Source organism: Cataglyphis hispanica, chromosome 10 (genome assembly GCF_021464435.1).
Source record: "Cataglyphis hispanica isolate Lineage 1 chromosome 10, ULB_Chis1_1.0, whole genome shotgun sequence".
Lineage (NCBI taxonomy): Eukaryota > Metazoa > Arthropoda > Insecta > Hymenoptera > Formicidae > Cataglyphis > Cataglyphis hispanica.
In genome coordinates, this window is record NC_065963.1 from 1,399,657 (window position 1) to 1,419,317 (window position 19,661).

Genomic DNA, 19,661 nt, shown 5'->3' on the forward strand with positions numbered 1-19,661 from the left:
ATGTGTTTTTCGCAAATGGGGGTGCTAGCAGGCAAGTCAGCACCCCCATCTTTAATATCATTTTTCTGCTCATGAGTAGGGAAATAAATTAGCAACAAATTAGCACTTAATTATGCACTATAGCCAAACTCGATTCCTTGTGGTGGGGTGCCAGGTTAATATGGGTCATTGAATTTCTAGTTGCATAAAAATTATTTATATAATAGTAATATATTACTGAATATATGTCGGACAGTTTCAGTAATTATAGTTGAGAAGTCGTAAAAAAACGAAAAAATTGCGGTTGCCAAAAAAAACACATCATTAAAAGTGTGTCTCATTTCATTCTCTCTTCAGTGTGTCTCATTTTATTATGATATGACGCGAAGATCGCGTTTACATATTTTCGTTTGCTTACTAAGAGAGTTCATTACATAAAAACAGTGTTAATAATATTATGATTCATGATTAATTAATAAAATTATAAATTAAATATTTTTTATCTGACATTTATTTTTATATCGCATTATATCAGATCAAAATAGCATGTTTGTAAATCATTTAGTATTGCAAAAGCGCATAATTGAGCAATTTACATAAAAGAGGCGCTGGGATTTACAGCAAATATTTCATGCAACAAACAGATGGCCATGCATTTTTATGAAATTTCATTTATGAATTTATGAATTTTCTACTATTGAAACGGGACAAATAAGAGCCAAAAGGCAAACTTGATATTCAACTCAATTTTTATTGTATTTTTTCTTTTTTATACAGTTACTAAAAATAGCCCGATGTGTGAGAGGAAAATGTTTAATTAATAAACATTATTTAACTTAAGAAGAATCACACAATTTTTGCGCATTTTATCCAGGACGTGGCTCTTTGTTCCCTTTGCAATTGCAGATATTTAATATTTAGAGGCTTATTGACTAAATTATTGTTTATGAAATTTGTCATTTCAAATGTAAATCTTAAACAAATTACAGCTATTTCATGTTACATACATTACATCAATTTGCAAAAAATTAAATTTAATAAATCTCGATATTATCTAACTTGAAACTTAAAAAAAAGATAGTGGATTATCTAGTTATTATAATAGTTAAATGTGGATGCAATTACTAGTAGAATTGATTACTGATGAATAATAATAGATAAACAGATATTCATCATAAGCGCAATTGTAGATAATAAATTGCATCGTAGCATTACGTTATGTCATGATACAATGTGTAAACATTAGTTCGTAGAGATTGAAATCTATATTTATTACTATATTTATTCAGCACAACAAAATGCACAGTGCCAATTTGCTTTCAAATGATAACGCCTTTAAATGACTTATAATTGAATGAAGACATTCATTTAACTCGATTTCATTGAATAATAAAGTCGTTACATCAAATTCTTTTTGCGTGATATATTTACAGATATAAATTAATTCGACTTTTATACTTTTCCAATGATATATTTAATTCTTTTGGTATATTGTCCATCCTATACCATATAATTTGTTAATATATAAAATGTATGTGTGTGTGTGTGTGTGAGTGAATGTTCCAGATATAGATAAGTCAAGATAAATACTAACATACTTTTTATCAAAAAACAAACATTTTTGATGCAAAACTTTTGAAAATATAGCGTTTCCGAGAAATGCAGAACATGAATTGCATACAATTTCAATTACCATCGCTCAATACGCCCGCGGTCATCCTCATAAGTCATAACTTTGATAATAACATTCGATTACAACATTCCATTATTTTTATCATAATGATGATGAGTTATTTATAGAGTTGAATTCTAAATAATCACAGCACAATACACTATTTAAATTGTAAATCTATTTTTTAACTGTACTATAAGAAATTCACACACACATGCACATACTTCATATTTACAAAAAGTGAAGTGAGAGGTTGAATAAAAAAGACAGAAATGCAAGAGCGAGGAGGGGGAGGTGATCTGAAAAAAAAATAAGAAATAAATGTAGAAAAATAATGCTATTTATGATTATGATTATTCGTGAATGCGTATATATATATGTACGCAAGCGCCTGTGTGTTGGGTATTAAATTAATTTAAGATTGTTTCTTTATTCTTTATACAAGAGCACTTTCTTTTGTGGAATCAATGTGATATACCTATCGATCAAAAATATTCCCAATCAATGTCGCGTCGTTGTAACGATAATTAGAAGTATTCACAATTGATATCCGTTATGTTAATCAAAAATTCGAAACGTAGAATACTAGAGATACCATATACAGGCAAGCAAATGGCAGTAAGTATCGGTCGAACAAGGAAAAAAAGAGAAAGAAAGACAAAGAAAAATATATATTTACACACAAGGATATCTAACGTGGAATATTAACGTTCTGTACATTTGGAGGTTACGTTTAGCGAACAGATAATCGTTAAATGATAAGCGATACTTACATATTGATCGCCTACGCTGAAAACATCGTACATATTTCATACTTTCAATCCCGGAGAGGAAACTCGTAGAAAAAATCGAACGCGACGAATTCGACAATGAATATGAAACAAACACAACACACATTTACACGTCACAAAATACTCGGAGCAAACTAAATCAGCTTCAGCTCGCACCTCGCACATTTGCTTTGGCTAGATACTTCGCTTGACTTCGCTGTAGAGATACGTTGCTGCTATCTGTCGGCAACATGTGAATGCGTATTACAGCAGAATTTTTGAATAGCAAATTTCAATCTGGATGTCAATCATGTAATTTCATGTGAAATTTTTCATTTTTCACTTTTCATTTTTCATTCATTTAGATTATATGTGAATAAACGGATTAATCCAATCCGGACAATCAATTAATCCCTATATTTTACTATGAATTCAAGTCTTTTATTGACAGAGACAATACAATGATGTCATTAATCGCTCTCAAAGCGATTAAACCTGTTATATTCGAGAACGCGAATAGAAGTCTGCGACTTTTTGCCATGAAACTTGGTGACGGAAAAGCGAAAATTTAGGAAATTAATAAATATATTTCGGATTTCGAAGTTCGGAATTAGAATAAGGGCCAATTTCACCACCTTTGGTTAAATTAACCGACGGTTAAAATCAGCAGGATGGCAACAGAAAATAGAGGTGAATGAAAACCAAGCATTTTTATCATTTCAGTTGCCACCCTGCCGTCGGTTAATCTAACCGAAGGTGATGAAATTGACCCTTAGGCTTCTTTCTAGTATTACATATATAGTTTATGGTTTCTCGTGTCTCAAGTCTCAATGCTAATGTAGTAGTATTTTCTCAAATTTCAAATTTACTTTTTTTATTTTGATCCTAGTAATTGCTAGTAATTTGTAAAGATCTAAAGAATAGTAATGGATCGAATGTATAAGCATTATGATCGTCAAGCATCACCAAAAATTTGTTTAAAAAATTATTTTCAGCAATATAATGAATTATTAAAGTCTTATTTATGTCATGATATAAACGAACGAAGTGAGGAAAAGATTTTTCAACTTATGGATGTTAACCTTTCACAAGCAAGAACTCATTTAATAAAACATTACTGCAGGTATTTCACATTACGATATTATGATAAATGTATTACTATATTCACAAGTAAAAATGAAAAAAGAAAATAATTTATATTAAATTAGAATCAATTTTGCAGTATTGATAATTTATCGTTATTAGTGGAAACTGCCTATATGAAAGAAGAGAAAAAACAGGAACACAATAAACTAAAAGATCTGAAAAGATCTGAAAAGATGTTAAATAATCCTCCATTGGAAACAATTAAAATGTTAAAGACATTATCTAAGGAAACCTTAATAAAATCGAGAATTCAAAATGGAATTCCAATTGTTAGTAATTACAAGAAAATATATGAAGATCAAGAAAAAAGAAATATATAAAAATCAATTTATACAATATTTTTAAAATTGTGTCAAAATTAAATTAATTTTAGTTTTAAATATTTTATGATCATTGACATTATTTTGCTTAACATATGTATGCTATGAATAATAAATCTATTTTTTGTCAGTAATGTTATATCAAAATAAATGATTTCTTTTCAGAAATATGATGAATCAAAATGGTCCAATAAGAATCCTATAATACCATATGAAGAATTTTTAGTATATTGTAGAATATATGAGCCATTTGAAAGTCAGTCTCGTTTTTTTAAGTACAAGACAAACAATGGCCCAGTTCTTAAACTTAAAAGTGTCATATCGATTCTAGGATGTCAAACTCTTTATGAACTACGTCAAAAGATAATATGTCAATCTGATCTATCAATTACAACAGACACTAGTAAAAATCCAAATCATCAAAAGCTTGGATCAATGGCAAAAGTAACTATTTTTAAAATTTTAAATTTTATCTGTTGTATAAATTCTGTATATAAATTATATATAAAAAATAATTATATATTTTTCTGTTCATAATTATAGAATGTCTACAAATCAGGATTCTTTTTCATTGAAGATACATTTTATAATGATACTAGCGAGCCAACTAATGTTGATTATAGTAGTGTTATATTAAAATGGGCAGCAACTCGTAATATAGGTCCATTTAAAATTGCAACCATGAACACTCAAATAAATTCTCTTTGTGCAAGATTCGGTTTTCCATGGGTATATCAACATCAGGGTTGTTGTGAACATTTAATTGTATTGACTGATGCCAGGTGATTTTTAATATACATATTATAAAAATATTTTTTCAATTTTTAACAATGCTAATTTCTAATATTGCCAAAAAAATATGTCAAACATAAAAAATAAATCATAAAGTTGCACGTACTTTTGATGTCATTTTATTTAATAATTATCAATTATTTTTAATAGGTTAATGACTGTGAATGATGTATTATCATTATCTGCCTATCCAAGAATAGAAAGAATGAGACCTGCTTCTGGGAGAAACTGTATTTATTGTGGAATACTTAATGTACACTGGATTGTAACAGAACATAATAGGATACCACATGACATAAGTTATTTCTGTCATAAATGTTTTATGTCTTATAATTATGTTGATGGTAAAAAGATCGGAAATTTTAAAGCATATAATTATCCTTATATACCAAAATTAATGTTTGTTAGAAAACGTAGAGCAACATCTAAGAGTAAAGAGTAAAGTCTTTTTTATGAATTTTTCAATTATTTATATTATAAATGTATTTAAAAAATATAACAAGTAATTTCATAAAAAATTATTTTATTGAAGCCTCTAATGTGTACAATCTTTGCAAATTATCCTTTGCACTAGATAAATCTGGCTTTAATTGTAATGCTTTCTTATACATTTGTTTTGCTGCATTTAATTTATTCCAACGATGATATAAAACACCTAAATATTAATTTTAATTTATTTTCATTAGACAATTTTATATAATTTGTTTTTAAATAATAGGACATTTTGTTATACCTAAATTTGCATAAATAATAGGATCTATAGGATTTCTTGATATTGCCAATTTAAACTGGATTTCTGCTTCCTCATATTTTCCCTTTTTTCCCAAAATGTTGGCAATATTAAAATAGATGGCAGCATGATCTGAGATAAATTGCAAAGCTTTATTTGCCATTTTTAATGCTTCTTCTGTTTTACCTAAAAGTTTTACATTAAAATATATTATATTTCAGCATATTTAATATACATATGTGTGTGTGTGTGTGTATACACACACACACACATATATGTATATTAAATACTATCTACCGGCGATATCGGCAGGCATGTACGACGGATTACTTGTGTATGTTTCTTAATAACGAAAGTATCATCTAAGCGAAAGGTGGAGTATATTTAATATACGTGCGTGTGCGTGTGCGTGTGCGTGTGCGTGTGTGTGTGTGTGTGTGTGTGTATGTGTGTGTGTATAGGTTGTCCCATAATAACCATATCATCTCTCGTGTGCAGGTAGAGCAAGTGAAACCGAGAAGAAAAGTTCTTGACTATTCTTTTTTATAACGCTTAATAAAGGAGCTATTATTGAGTAAAATTTGGCCAATCGTAACCGATCCTTAGCTAAGCGCACGTCGATGAATCTGTCGGCGCTGATTGGCCAGACTTTATTCGATAATCCTTTTATTGAACGTATTAGAACGTTATAGAAAAAATGGTAAAGGACTTTTTTTCTCGATTTCACTTGCTCTATCTGCACACGAGAGGTGATACGATTATTCTGGTACACCTTGTATGCAGGGTGTCTGATAATAACCACTTCATCCGTAATGTGCAGATAAAGCATAGGGTGACCTTGACTCTGATTTTGGAGTCAAATTTAGGGGTCATTTTAAGGTCAACTTGATTTTTTCTAATGAAACTACCAATTTCTTATATTCTTGTAGTGTCAAAACCTTTTCAAAACACTATAATAAAATATTTTTTCATAAAGTACATTTTGAATTATGAAACTTGAAAAATCGTATGCTACGCATGACACAGCAGACATTACCAAAAAGGATTTACGCTAATCAAGCACCCAAAAGAAAATAAACTATTACGTCTACGCTGTTGTTTCTAGGTAGCGCTAAAAGTTGAAACAGAATTTAAAATGTTGTTGTGTTACGCGCATACGATTCTTTAAGTCTCATAACTCAAAAAGAACTTTATGACAAAATACTTTATTATTATTATTATAGTCTTTTGAAAAAGTTTTGACGTCAGCTACAAGAATATGATATGAGAAATTGGTGGTTTCATTAAAAAAAATCAAATTGATCTTAAAATGACCCTTAAATTTGATTCCAAGGTCAGAGGTCACCATCAAGTCCCCCTCTGAATCCTACAACTTTTGTATAAAACATTTTTTTCCATCTTGCTTACTTTAAGAGATGTTTGCATGTATTGATTAAAATAACTCATTCTGTATATATAATATGTGTGTATATATATATATATATATATATATATATATATATATATATATATATATATACACTAATAATAATAAAGTATTATTATTAGTTCAATAATAAAGTATTTTTTCATAAAGTTCTTTTTGAGTTATGAGACTTAAAGAATCGTATGCGCGTAACACAACACATTTTAAATTCTGTTTCAACTTTTAGCGCTACCTAGAAACAACAGCGTAGACGTAATAGTTTATTTTCTTTTGGGTGCTTGATTAGCGTAAATCCTTTTTATAAAATCCTAATACAAGATTTTTGTATTAGGATTTTCGTCTTAAAATGTTCTGCCATTAAAAAGAAGTCTGTAGTTTTGGGACATCCTGTATATATATATATATATATATATATATATATATATATATATATACAGTCTCTATATATATACTATATATATATATATATATATATATATATATATATATATATATATATATATACAGGGTGTCCTGCAAAGATTGTGCCAACGCTCGTGAGCGGGTAGAGGACAGTAAACTGAACAGAAAAGTCCCTTATCATTTTGCAATTTTCGCAATAATTATTGAAATATTAATTAAAAGGTATTGGCGAATAAGCACACGTTTCGCGTGGCTAGACCATGGGACGTACGCTTTAGGCGTGACAGCGCCGAGCTTCATAGTATCGCACGGCAACGAAAAGTTTGGCCTCGCGACGAGAGAGATATGCGAGAAACCAAACTTTTGAGCGTTGGCACAATCTTTGCAGGGCACTCTGTTTATATAATGTACATAATATATAACATATATATATGCAGGATGTCCTATAATAACAGTATCATCTCTCGTATGCATGTAGAGCAAGTGAAACTATAAAGAAACATTCTTTATCTTTTTTTTATATAACGCTTAATAAAAGAATTATTATTGAATAAAGCCTGGCCAATCAGCGCTGACTTTTAGCCGGACGCACGTCAGTGAGGCGCGCATCTGGCAATGGTGTGCCATGGTAACAACTGAGCGTTCTCGGACACTACTAGGCGCGCGGCTCACTGACATGCGTCCATTGAGCTAAAGATCAGCGATGATTAGCCAGACTTTACTCAATAATTTCTTTATTTAAGCGTTATATAAAAAAATGGTAAAGGACTTTTTTGCTTGGTTTAATCCGCTCTATTTGCATATTACGGGTGGGGCGATTATTATCAGACACCCTGTATAAAGAAATCCATTAATTTAAAGATATACACAAACCTAAATCATCTAATAGTAATATCATATTTGTCCATGCTCGTTTATGTGTAGGTTTTTGTTTGGTTGCATTTATCCAAGCTTTCAATGCCATATCATATTGTTTTTGTTCCAGATACTATAAAAAAATTAGTTCTTCTAATTATTTATAACTTAATAGTCAAAGATAGCTTAAAATTATATTTTGATATTATATTTTTTACTCACTAATATGCCTAGATTATAATAACAATCTGGATAATTTGATCGGTGCTGTAGAGCTGTAAAATAACTGATTTCTGATTCCTTGTACTGTTTCAATGATGATTGAACTATTCCTAAATTCATCCATGCTGTTGCAAAGTCTTTCCTAAAATTCAGAGTCATGTATGATTACACACATTTTCGCATGCACGCACATACACACACACAAATATATAAATAATTCTATAATTATATATTACAAACATATATACCCTGCACATGAATCTTGTCCCCAATGATCTGGGACACTCTCTCTCTCTCTCTCTCTCTCTCTCTCTCTATATATATATATATATATATATATATATATATATATATATATATAGGGTGTCCCAGATCATTGGGGACAAGCTCATGTGCAGAGTATATATATATATATATATATATATATATATTTACAGAGTGTCCTAGACAACTGAGTCTCGCTGCGCACATTATCGATCGGACGCGACAAAATTTCCTGATCGGACACCGACTCGATCGGACACATGATTACAATTGGACACAGGCCCGATCGGACACCGGCTTGATCGGATATATATGGTTGCAATTGGACATAGACCCGATCGGATACAGGCTCGATCGAACACAGGCCCGATCGGACACAGACGCTATACCAAAGTACATGCATGAACAGGATGCACGCACGCACGCACGCACGCACGCACGCACGCATACACACACACACACACACACACACACACACACACACACACACACACACGGGGAGGGGTGCAAGGAGGGCCTTCGGCCCTCCTCCCGCACCCACCCTGCCGGTAGGCAGCGTGGATCTCGCTTTACAACTTACAAAGTACATGCTACAGTGTCCGATCGGACCCGTGTCCGATCGGGCCTGTGTCCAATCGGGCCGGTGTCCGATCGGGCTTGTATCCGATCGAGCCTGTCTCCGATTGGGTCTGTGTCCGATCGAAAAATTTTGTCGTGTCCGATCCGTAATGTGCGCATACGGGACGATCCCTCCTAGATTACCCGAACACCCCTTTTCTTTCGAAAACTAAGCATTTTAGAAAATAACGTTTTGAACAAAAATTGTATGGTTTTAAGGGGAACATAAGATATCATTGGTTTGATCTTGCATGACATCGTTAAGGTCAAGACAAGGACACCTTTAATTTCTTAAATAGAATCCTCTATTTTTTATTGCATATTCTTACAGCTTATGTCGAGAGCTTTCAAAACACTATAATAAAGTATTTTTTCATTAAGAATTTTTTTAGTTATTTTGTATCTTAATCTGACATATTTTAGTATAAAATATAAAATATCTCGAAAATTATTTAGTGTTCGATAATTGTATCGTAATACTTTTATGTACAGAATAATAAGATAAATCAAATGGTGTACAGAAAATAATTGTTTTTAAAAAAAGTATGCAATTATTTGCAATATATTTTTTTATAACAATTATTTATTTTTTCTTTATCTCTTCTTTATTCTTTTCTTTATTCTTTAACTTTGTCATGCTGATCCTGACCGCACGAATTTCATGCGCTCCCATACGTCAACTTGAATGTCTCACCATTCAAATTCTATTCATCGGATCACTTTTTTGTAAAAAACTTTTTGGCTTAGAATTTCATAAAGAATCTGTCGTTAGAAACTTTTTCCCTGTATATATATATATATATATACTGATTAGCTAGACTTTATTCAATAATTACTTCTTTCTGAAGCGTTATAGAAGAAAATGGTACAAGACTTTTCGACTCTGTTTGGCTCAATCTACTTTCACACTTCGGGTGTGTCAAAATTTTTGAGACATCCTGTATATATATATATATATATATATATATATATATATATATATATATATCCTGCAAAGATTGTGCCAACGCTTGTGAGCACGTAGAGGACAGTAAACTGAACAGAAAAGTCCTTTACCATTTTGCAATTTTCACAATAATTATTGAAATATTAATTAAAAGTATATATATATATATATATATATATATATATATATATATGTGTGTGCGTGCGTGTGTGTGTATATTTATGTATGTATGTATATACAATGTCCCAGATCATTGGGAACAAGACTCGTGTGCAGATAGAGCGGACCAAACTGAGTCAAAAAATCCTCTATTATTTTTTTGTACAACGCTTAATAAAAAATTTTTATTAAGTAAAGTCTGTCGAATCATTGCTGATCTTTAGCTGGGCGCACGTCGGTGAGCCGCGCGCCTGATAGTGTGCGTGAACGCTCAATTGTTACGCGATGATTGATCAGTCCTCTATCATTTTTTTCTATAATGCTTAATAAGAGAGTTATTATTGAATGAAGTCTGGCCTATCACCGCCGATCTTTAGCTGAACGTACGGTCGGTGAGCCGCGCGCCTAGTAGTGAGCGTGAGCGCTCAAATATTTATGACGGCACCGACTTCACTCAATAATAACTTTTATTAAGCGTTATAGAAAAAAATGGTACAGGACTTTTCTGTTCAGAATAACACGCTTTACCTTTCCTTAAAGGGTGTTAAGTGAATTTTCGGACGCCCTATATATACCTTAAGCAAAATGTTAGCAGTATGACGGTAAATTAGTAGCGGATTTAATCAAAATCTGTTAGCAAACTGACATCAACTGCGTTTGCATTCAGATAATGTTTTGCCGGCAGAATCTGCTAATATAATAAGTTGACAGATTGGCGGAAAAATTTGAACAGATTTTGTTGACATAACTTGACTGCAGATTAGCGGCAGAAACCGAGCAGAATCTGCTAATATAATCTGCTGATAGATTGATAGCAGAAATTAAGCAGATTCTGCAGCTTCTAGAGATTTATATAAAATGGACATTTAAATGGGTTTAAACATTTAAAGAATCCCAAGTAACAAAATAACAATAAATTTTGGTCACAAAATAACATAAATAATTAGACATCTTAAATTAGATCTCATGAAATCTAAAAATGTCAATAGACTATATATCACATTCACGGGACGTCATTTTCTGTTTTTTGTATTAATAATATATAAATATATAATATTAATAATGTAATAAATATAGGAAAATTCAAATAATTTAATTTATACAATTAAAGATTTTATTTAATAGAATTTCTATTTTATATCTTAGATTTTTATTTTATATCATAAATAATAACTAAATAATTTTGCTTATTCGAACAGAAATTGTCCGAATAAGTGAAATCGGACATTTATCTGTCCGATTTTTTAAAAATCAGTTCAATATCTGAATTCCCTGTATGGGAATCGTATAAAAAATTGAACCGATAGAAATAATTATATATGTTATTAACCACATTTTGCAGGCTTCATGTATGCTCATGATAAGAACTTGAATACGAGATATAGAAAGTGAATACTGCGTCACATAGCGGTAAACAAATAAATTACTGTTTCAATAAATTATTGCAGATTCTGCACGATTTCTGCTGCTAATTTGTTATCAGATTGTGCGTGCGCAGATCTTGCTCGGTTTTTGCTGCTAATCTGATATCATCTCATGTTAGCAGACCCTGCTCGATTTCTATTACCAATATGCCATCAAAATGCGCATGTGCAGACTTGCTCGGTTTCTGCCGCCAATCTGACATCAAAGTGTATTGCACAGATCCTGCTCAATTTCTGCTGCCAATCTGCTATAATAATTCTGTACGAATTCTGCTTGGTTTCTGTTACTGATCTGTTGTCAAATTATGTCAGCAGGTTTTGTAATATTTCTGCTGATGTTCTGCTATCATTATTTGATATAATTTTTAAATTTTGTATACAGTCTGCAATCTTTCTGCTGACAAAAATTTGTAGCAGACGTTTGACAAAATCTGTTTGAACAGACTTGGCTATCTGGGTATATATTCATATGCAAAATCTTTGCAATACAAATAAATACAAAACAAAGATTAATGATTGGATACATTAATCTTAAATGAAACAAATAATTAAACTTACTGCAGATTGATAGCTTGTTTGAATAAACTTATAGCTTTTAAAAGTTGTCCATTGTCTCTCAGTAAATTACCGAGATTATTCATAGCTTGAGTATAATTTGGATTTAATCTGCAATATAAATAGTATTAATATATAATTAATGAATTTTGGAAATCTTTTGAAAAAGATAAATATTCTATATACATATACCGTAAGGCCTCTTGATATTCTAGTTTGGCAAGATTAAAATCTCCTGCATCTGCAGCATTTTTTGCAATATTATAATGTACTTTTGCATTCAAAGGACATACGTCTAATCCTGATTGAAAAAGTAATTTTTCATTTCTCCATTGGCTACTTCTCATCCAGGAACGTGTAAACAATAATACAATAAGCATTATATATGCAAACAATGCCGCCTTAGGCAAAAAAATCGAGCAGAGAATTTATGTAGGCCAATTGTAATCAACAAACAATATCCTGCTGAAGGAATGTATAATATTCTCTCTGCCAAAACGAAACCAACATTGAAGAAGAGATTACTAGCTGGTAGAAATGGAAAAATTAATATCGCAAGTCCCATAATTATATATCTGCAAAAGTTCATGTTTTTTATTATTTTTTATGTTATATATATATATATATATATATATATATATATATATATATATACAGGGTGTCGGACATGTAACTAACCAAACGAAAAGTAGATTGGGCCAAACTGAGTCGAAAAGTCCTGTACCATTTTGCAAAATTCGCAATAATTATTGCGTTATTAATTAAAATATGTGAGCTAATGAGCGCAAGCAGTAGGCCGGTATCGGTAGGCACGTACGATTTATCAGGACTTTTCGACGCAGTTTGGCCCAATCTACCTCCACTTTTTGTTTGGTTAATTACATGTCAGACACCCTGTATATATGTGTGAGTGTCGTATGTGTGTGTAGAATATCCGATAATAGCCGGATCATTAATCGTGTGCAGGTAGAGCGGATTAAAAATAGAGTAGAAAAGTTCTGTATCATTTTGCGATCTTCACAATAATTAATATGATATTAATTTAAAAAGATAGGTCAATCTGCAGTAGAAACGCGTGGCGTGGAAAATAGCGTAGAAAATAGCGTGGAAAATAGCGCGTAATGCTGGAACCCCATCGTTCATACATAGCTATTATCCTTTATAAAGCGTCCCTCTCACTTATTCGCACGCGCTTCTGCTTGTGCGGATTAGTCGATTTTTTAAAATTAATATCTCATTAATTATTGTAGAAATCGCAAAATGATACAGGACTTTTCTATTCGATTTAAGATAGTTGTCTCGCGACAGTACAACCCACAATTTTATACTCTGAATTAACGTTAAAACATCCGACTATCTACTCCGTGCGACTACCTACGTTACCGATTAAAAACTTTTGGACATTCTGTGCGCTATTGTTAAATTTTGCTGCTATTGCCCGCAACATTTGCCAGCACTATCTGTCTTTATTTAACTTTCGGTGAATAATAAGAATAAAATGATACCGTGAGATTTTTTATTATTGTATTTCTAAAACTAAACGGTCAATACTTTCGTTTTTTTTTTTTTTTTTAATAGAGTTCCTAAAGTGTCCTTTTATTTTGTATTAGATTTCATCACTTTATTGTTATTTTTTTCTAATTATTAAAGTTCAAAATACGAGATTTTCGTATGTTTTGCGTATGCAACACGTATAAAAAGTGCAATTTATGATAGAGATTATCTCGCGTTCAGATCAATTGCTTTTAAGATGTACGTGTAAATACCATATTTATTCTCGTATAGATAAATTTTCAAATTTTTCTTGTTAATTGTCATTTGCGAGACAATTACCTTAATCCGCTCTACCTGCACATAACAGATGATTATTATTACGGTTATTAACTCTGTATATTTAAATGTACAGGGTGTTCATGAATTATATAATCTATAAAAAATTAGGGTTTTTCATGTAAAAAAAACTAGGTTGACCTTTACATAATCTTGAAAGATGGCCTTAATTAAAATCCAAGATTATCAACTTTTTTTCCTAAAAAAATCCTATAAATTTTGTCTGAAGCTTTTTTTTTGTATAATTTCAAGTTTTGTAGAAAATCCCCCCCCTGGCTTGTCATTCATGAACAACTTGTACATATAAAATGATTTCAGAAAATTGTGACAAACTTAAAGAGCTATAATAGATCTCATTAAATAAAATAACTTTTATTAAATAATCTATGTTTGGCAATTCCTTCTTTGGACGTTAGAGATCAATTTTTACACTTGTTGATTACTGTTTGGTTTCTGTAAGTCTAGATAAATATAAGACTATAGAGTAGATCAGAATAAAATCAAAATAAAATCATGTTTTTAAATTTGATCTTTTTTGTATTATTATAGACCCAAGTAGAATACAAAATCATAATAAGATCATGATGACATCAAGAAGTCAATTTAAAAAAAAATCATTATGACGTCAATTGATACATTTTTTATGATGATTTTGTGATGAATTCTTGACATAATAATGATTTATGATGATTTTGTGATGAATTTTTGACATAACAATGATTTGCTGTTTTTATTTTTAGATCATTTTTTATCAGTGATTTTTGAGAGACAAATAAAGTCATGATGATATCCTAATGATATCATCAGTATGACTTTTGTGTCCTACTTGGGGGATAAATAAATTAAAACTTAAAACAATGACTTTTAATCTCATAAATATCGACATCTAGCATCTTAAGATATCATCGAACATGGAGTATTTAACAAAAGTTGTTCAATTTAACAAGATCTAAGTACCTTTTTAAATTTATCGCAATTACTCTGTATATATTATATGTATACATATATGTATACACGTACGTGCGTGTGTATTACATATACAGCGATATATCGAAAACAATCGTGATACAATAAAACTGATTCTTCATAAAAATATAAGTAAAATATATATATATATATATATAATATAATTTTTTCATACAGGATTTTGTTAGAAAATTGATGTTGAAGATATATTTAATATACGTTAGGTGCTCTAATAATAAAAGTATAGTTGATTATACGTGATCTGAGCGCATAATTTCGAAGTCACGAAATCACAACACAATATATTGTTACATGAGGGAGAGTAATAGTAACAAGTGTTGTCTTCCACTGGCTGAAGTTTAGCAAGCATGATGTGATTGAATATTATTCCAAGTGCGCGCGTCATGAGATTTTTGCAAATAAGAAGCAAATTAGAGTGAGATTCATAGTTAGATGTATATGTTTATAGTCAGAATGTTCTAAGCTGAAAAAAAATGTGTGTAATGCAACATCCTTCAAAGTGCCGTTCGACCATTTATGAATTTGTTGCATTACAAAAAAATACGTCTTTTTGACTTAAAACAAACTGGTCATAAATATTTACTGATCTTATAATGAATTTCATATTCTGATTCGCGCCTTCTGCTTGCAAAAATCTGATAAAACTCTGATTTTTATATGAGACAAGAAAAGTTACATTTTTACTAATTTGTAATTTAATGAAATACAAGAGCAATTCATATATATAATTGTAACATATTATTACACATATTATTTTTCCACATGTGTTCAGCCATTTGTTCCATCGATGCATCAAGACATTAATCCCAAAGAAGAAATCAAGATCCTAAACTTAAGATATTATGTGCTGAATTATGATATCGATTCCATATTGTTTTCCAGCCAAGTGCTTCTTCAAATGTCCAAAGAGATCATTTTGTGCAAAGTCAGGGCTATAAGCTAAATAGTCTCACTTGTCTCCTAGTTCCAGGATTTTGATAGTGATTTCTTTACTTTTGGAATCAATACTTTGATACAATGATGAAACAAATACTTGGACACATTTAGGGAATATGGAAGAGTAATATCTGCAATAATTTACAGGTAATAATTACAATTATATACGAATATACATGTATTCTCATCACAAATCTTATTACCTTATTTATTAAAATATTTTTGTAAATTATTAAAACTTGTTATGCATTACTTTGATAATATTAAATCATGACATTATTTATAAATATGAACAAAAATAATTATATGTAGCGAGATCCGATTCTCGTTAAATCAAGTGCATACATATTGATGGATTTTTAAAATCAATTTTTTTGTAAACAAAGCTTTATATGAAAAAATTTTATTTTTCGTTTTGGCCTTGTATTTATAAGAAGAATCACATCTATATTTCATCTCTATTTCATTTGTAATATTCTTTTGGATATATTTTGTATATGTATTTTTTATTATTTGCATGCACGCACACGCACACACACACGCACACACACACACACACACACGCACACACACACACACACACACACACACACACACACACACACACACACGCGCACACACACACACACACACACTCTCATCATGTACATGTTATCTTAAATTTTTTAAAGTTTTGGAATTACCTCGAAATTTTATCCCTATGAATAAACGTGTATATAATTAACGTTCCAAATAGTAACCAGAAAATAATAACTACAAGAATTCTGTAGTCATAGCCAGTAATTAAAGATATACAACCCATTGACCAATCAAAACAGAGCCATACAGGACATATAAGTAACCATATATTCAAACAATAGATATAATTGTAATTAAGTATGCGAAGAAATATATTATTCATAAAAGATGCTGGATTATCTACTGGTTGAAATTTGGGAGCAGAAAACCCCATAAGACTAAATCTTAGAAATAAAAGTATTATTGCAGTGAAAAAAAGTATAACAAGTCGTAATATTATATTACTGTTATTAATAAAATTCTTTAAATTTTTATTTGAATGTTTAAACAAAAATAATTTAATTATATCAATTGGATATATTTTGTTCACTATAACTATATCATATACTGCACAAATTCCCTGAAAGATAAACATAATTGTTTTACATAGTTATATAAGAAATTCAAATACACAAAAATATAATTTTGACAACTCACAATGGCAGTGATTCCAGTTTCTTTACATAGCATTGCTATGGTTATACAAATAGCAGAACCAGACATAGCAGTCAATGCATAAAATGAATTTTTTGCATATATTACACAATTGTATAACAAAATTGATAACCATGTAAATAAGGTGCATAATAATTCAGCGCGTCCTACAATTCCAGATACCTGATATATAAAAGCATACAAGTTAGAATGTAATAAATTTAGATATAAATAAGTGAAAATATATATGAATTTTTTACAGCTTCTGTATGAATTGGATGAACTGCAAATAAAATTGCAGCATAAAAAGAGATATTCTGTCCTTTTGATCCAAAAATTAGATTATATACAAGAAAGGTTAACAAACTATTCACACTGTGTAACATTATGTTTATTATGTGATAGTCTCGTGAAATTAAATTTTGTCGTAACCAGAAATGTAATCTATAAAGATGAAAAGAAACAAAAAATTAATTTTTGTATATTTTTAATAAAATATTGTTATATGTATTACTGATATACTTAAAGTTACTGCTTCTTCATTACAGCAATATTAATTTATGATGTTAGAAGAGAAAAATCATGTAATTTGGTTTTTTGTAAAAAATTAAACATAAACATAAACATAAATTACATTAAACATAATTTTTCTAATATCTTATATGTTTGAAAGTATGAATTGATAAAATAAATTAAAATCTTTTTTTTCTAGTATGCTTTTCCAATTAGTAAATGCATATGTAATGTCAATCTATATATCTTCTCCATTTTTAACAGAAATAAGTCTTATAATATTATATATGTTTATTATTTTATTGTTTTTATATTATTATTATATATTAATTATATATATGTGTTATACAGATATACATATATATAATATATAATATAAAATATATATTATATATTATAAGATTTATTTCTGTTAAAATGGAAAAATATATAGATTAACATTACCTATGCATTTATTATATTTGTGTTGTGTATATATATTAAAAATTAATTTATTTTGCAAAATATATATCTTGCAATTGTAGAATTAATATATAATTATAATATAAAATTTATGATTTTCAATTTCTTACATCATAATATATATGATTCCAATGAGAAGCTAATATAGTATATATAATGATATTTTACCTAAAACTCAGGATGGTAAAAGGTCTGTATGACTTATGACTTTGCTTACAGGACAATTTAGTACCCCAAAAGTCATTTTTAAATATATCCCAGATTGAGGTATCATATACATCATGGTTATTAACGATAGCTTCAGTATCATCAAAAACAAAATCTCCATCATAACTGTTAATAAAACAAAGTGACAAAATTACAATTGTCCAATGAGAAAGCAATGGTGAAACAACTGAAAATTTATAAAATATTTCATTAAAAAATTTTATTATTTAGTTTTATTTACATGTTATATATATATATATATATATATATATATATATATATATATATATATATACAGAAAATCTGTATAATTGTATAACTCATACATACCTGGCAGGTGATTTATTTTATTTTTCATAATATTCTCAATAAAAATAAAAGTTATTGCATATTGTTTTTGTTTATTTAATTTTGTTTTTTCCTTCGGATGAAGGAAGTTTGGCCTTCAACCTTGTCTTTAGGTTATATGATACAAGGTCTTTAGTTTTTATAATTATCTTCTTTTCTTATGAAACTGATTACATTTCCTTTAATTTTTCAATAAAATTAAAGATGTATTCGAATGTAAATTAATCTTTGTCTCTAATCTGATCTCGATAACGTTAACTTCCACAAAATAGTTCTCTCTTTTAAGCGGGGAGCACACACCTTTGCATAAGCGCATAACCATAAACCTTAGAAGATATAAGCGGGGAACACACACTTTTGCATAAGTGCATAGCCATAAGTATAAGGAAATTGATTCATTTCGTTAGGCATATGTTTGTGGACCAATCAATTTCTTTATGCTTATGACTATGCGCTTATGAAAAAGTGTGTGTTCCCTGTCCCCAAACATATGCCTAACGAAATGAACCAATCAATTTCCTTATACTTATGGTTATGCGCTTATGGAAAAGTGTGTTTTCCCCGCTATAAGCGGGGAGCACACACTTTTGCATTGTACGTCTCAGCGACGCTCTTTCTCTCTCTATACCTCAGTTAGTAAGAAAAAGATTGCTCTCTACTTTTATAGGGCAACCTGCTTCCACCGGCTATACCCCAGGGACGCCGAGAGCTAGGACTAATCTAGTGGATCTAGGGGAATGATGTAGGCGCGGAACTATTTGGTTACTAGGAAGTTTCACTAGGTATTTTAGGGATATAGACGCAACTAGGTATATGTAATTCGAAGGTTAATCAGGTTTAAAGAATAGACTTTTAATATTATAATAAAAGAAAGATATCGATTATG

At 29.9% G+C, this 19,661-nt stretch overlaps 3 protein-coding genes across 9 annotated transcripts in view; 1 reads left to right on the plus strand and 2 right to left on the minus strand.

The window, feature by feature from the left end:
- LOC126852225 (mitogen-activated protein kinase-binding protein 1) overlaps positions 1-2,615 on the minus strand; it is a 95,620-nt gene extending 93,005 nt beyond the window's left edge. For all 5 annotated transcript variants that reach the window (XM_050596781.1, XM_050596783.1, XM_050596780.1 and 2 more), the window contains exon 1: positions 2,425-2,615. The gene's annotated coding sequence lies outside the window, so the exon portion shown is untranslated. The remainder of the gene's footprint in view (positions 1-2,424) is intronic.
- A 624-nt stretch (positions 2,616-3,239) lies between these two features.
- Positions 3,240-5,210, plus strand: LOC126852271 (snRNA-activating protein complex subunit 3). Of its 3 annotated transcripts, XM_050596905.1 has the most exons (6): positions 3,240-3,544; positions 3,644-3,836; positions 4,053-4,143; positions 4,219-4,331; positions 4,431-4,669; positions 4,830-5,210. In XM_050596905.1, the coding sequence occupies exons 1-6, from the start codon at positions 3,348-3,350 to the stop codon at positions 5,119-5,121; spliced, it is 1,125 nt and encodes a 374-aa protein (XP_050452862.1). In that variant the 5' UTR covers positions 3,240-3,347; the 3' UTR covers positions 5,122-5,210. The 3 variants fall into 3 exon arrangements, with proteins under 3 accessions (XP_050452862.1, XP_050452861.1, XP_050452863.1); XM_050596904.1 differs by having other exon boundaries at positions 4,053-4,331; XM_050596906.1 differs by having other exon boundaries at positions 3,409-3,544; positions 3,667-3,836; positions 4,053-4,331.
- LOC126852243 (protein O-mannosyl-transferase TMTC4-like) lies at positions 5,186-19,291 on the minus strand. The gene is given in 12 exon segments (XM_050596830.1): positions 5,186-5,334; positions 5,413-5,595; positions 8,111-8,225; positions 8,315-8,456; positions 12,284-12,391; positions 12,473-12,705; positions 12,708-12,855; positions 16,717-17,171; positions 17,249-17,428; positions 17,506-17,689; positions 18,389-18,614; positions 18,758-19,291. Coding segments are annotated over 12 exon segments (2,139 nt in total). The 5' UTR covers positions 18,786-19,291; the 3' UTR covers positions 5,186-5,197.
- Between the last annotated feature and the right edge of the window lie 370 nt (positions 19,292-19,661).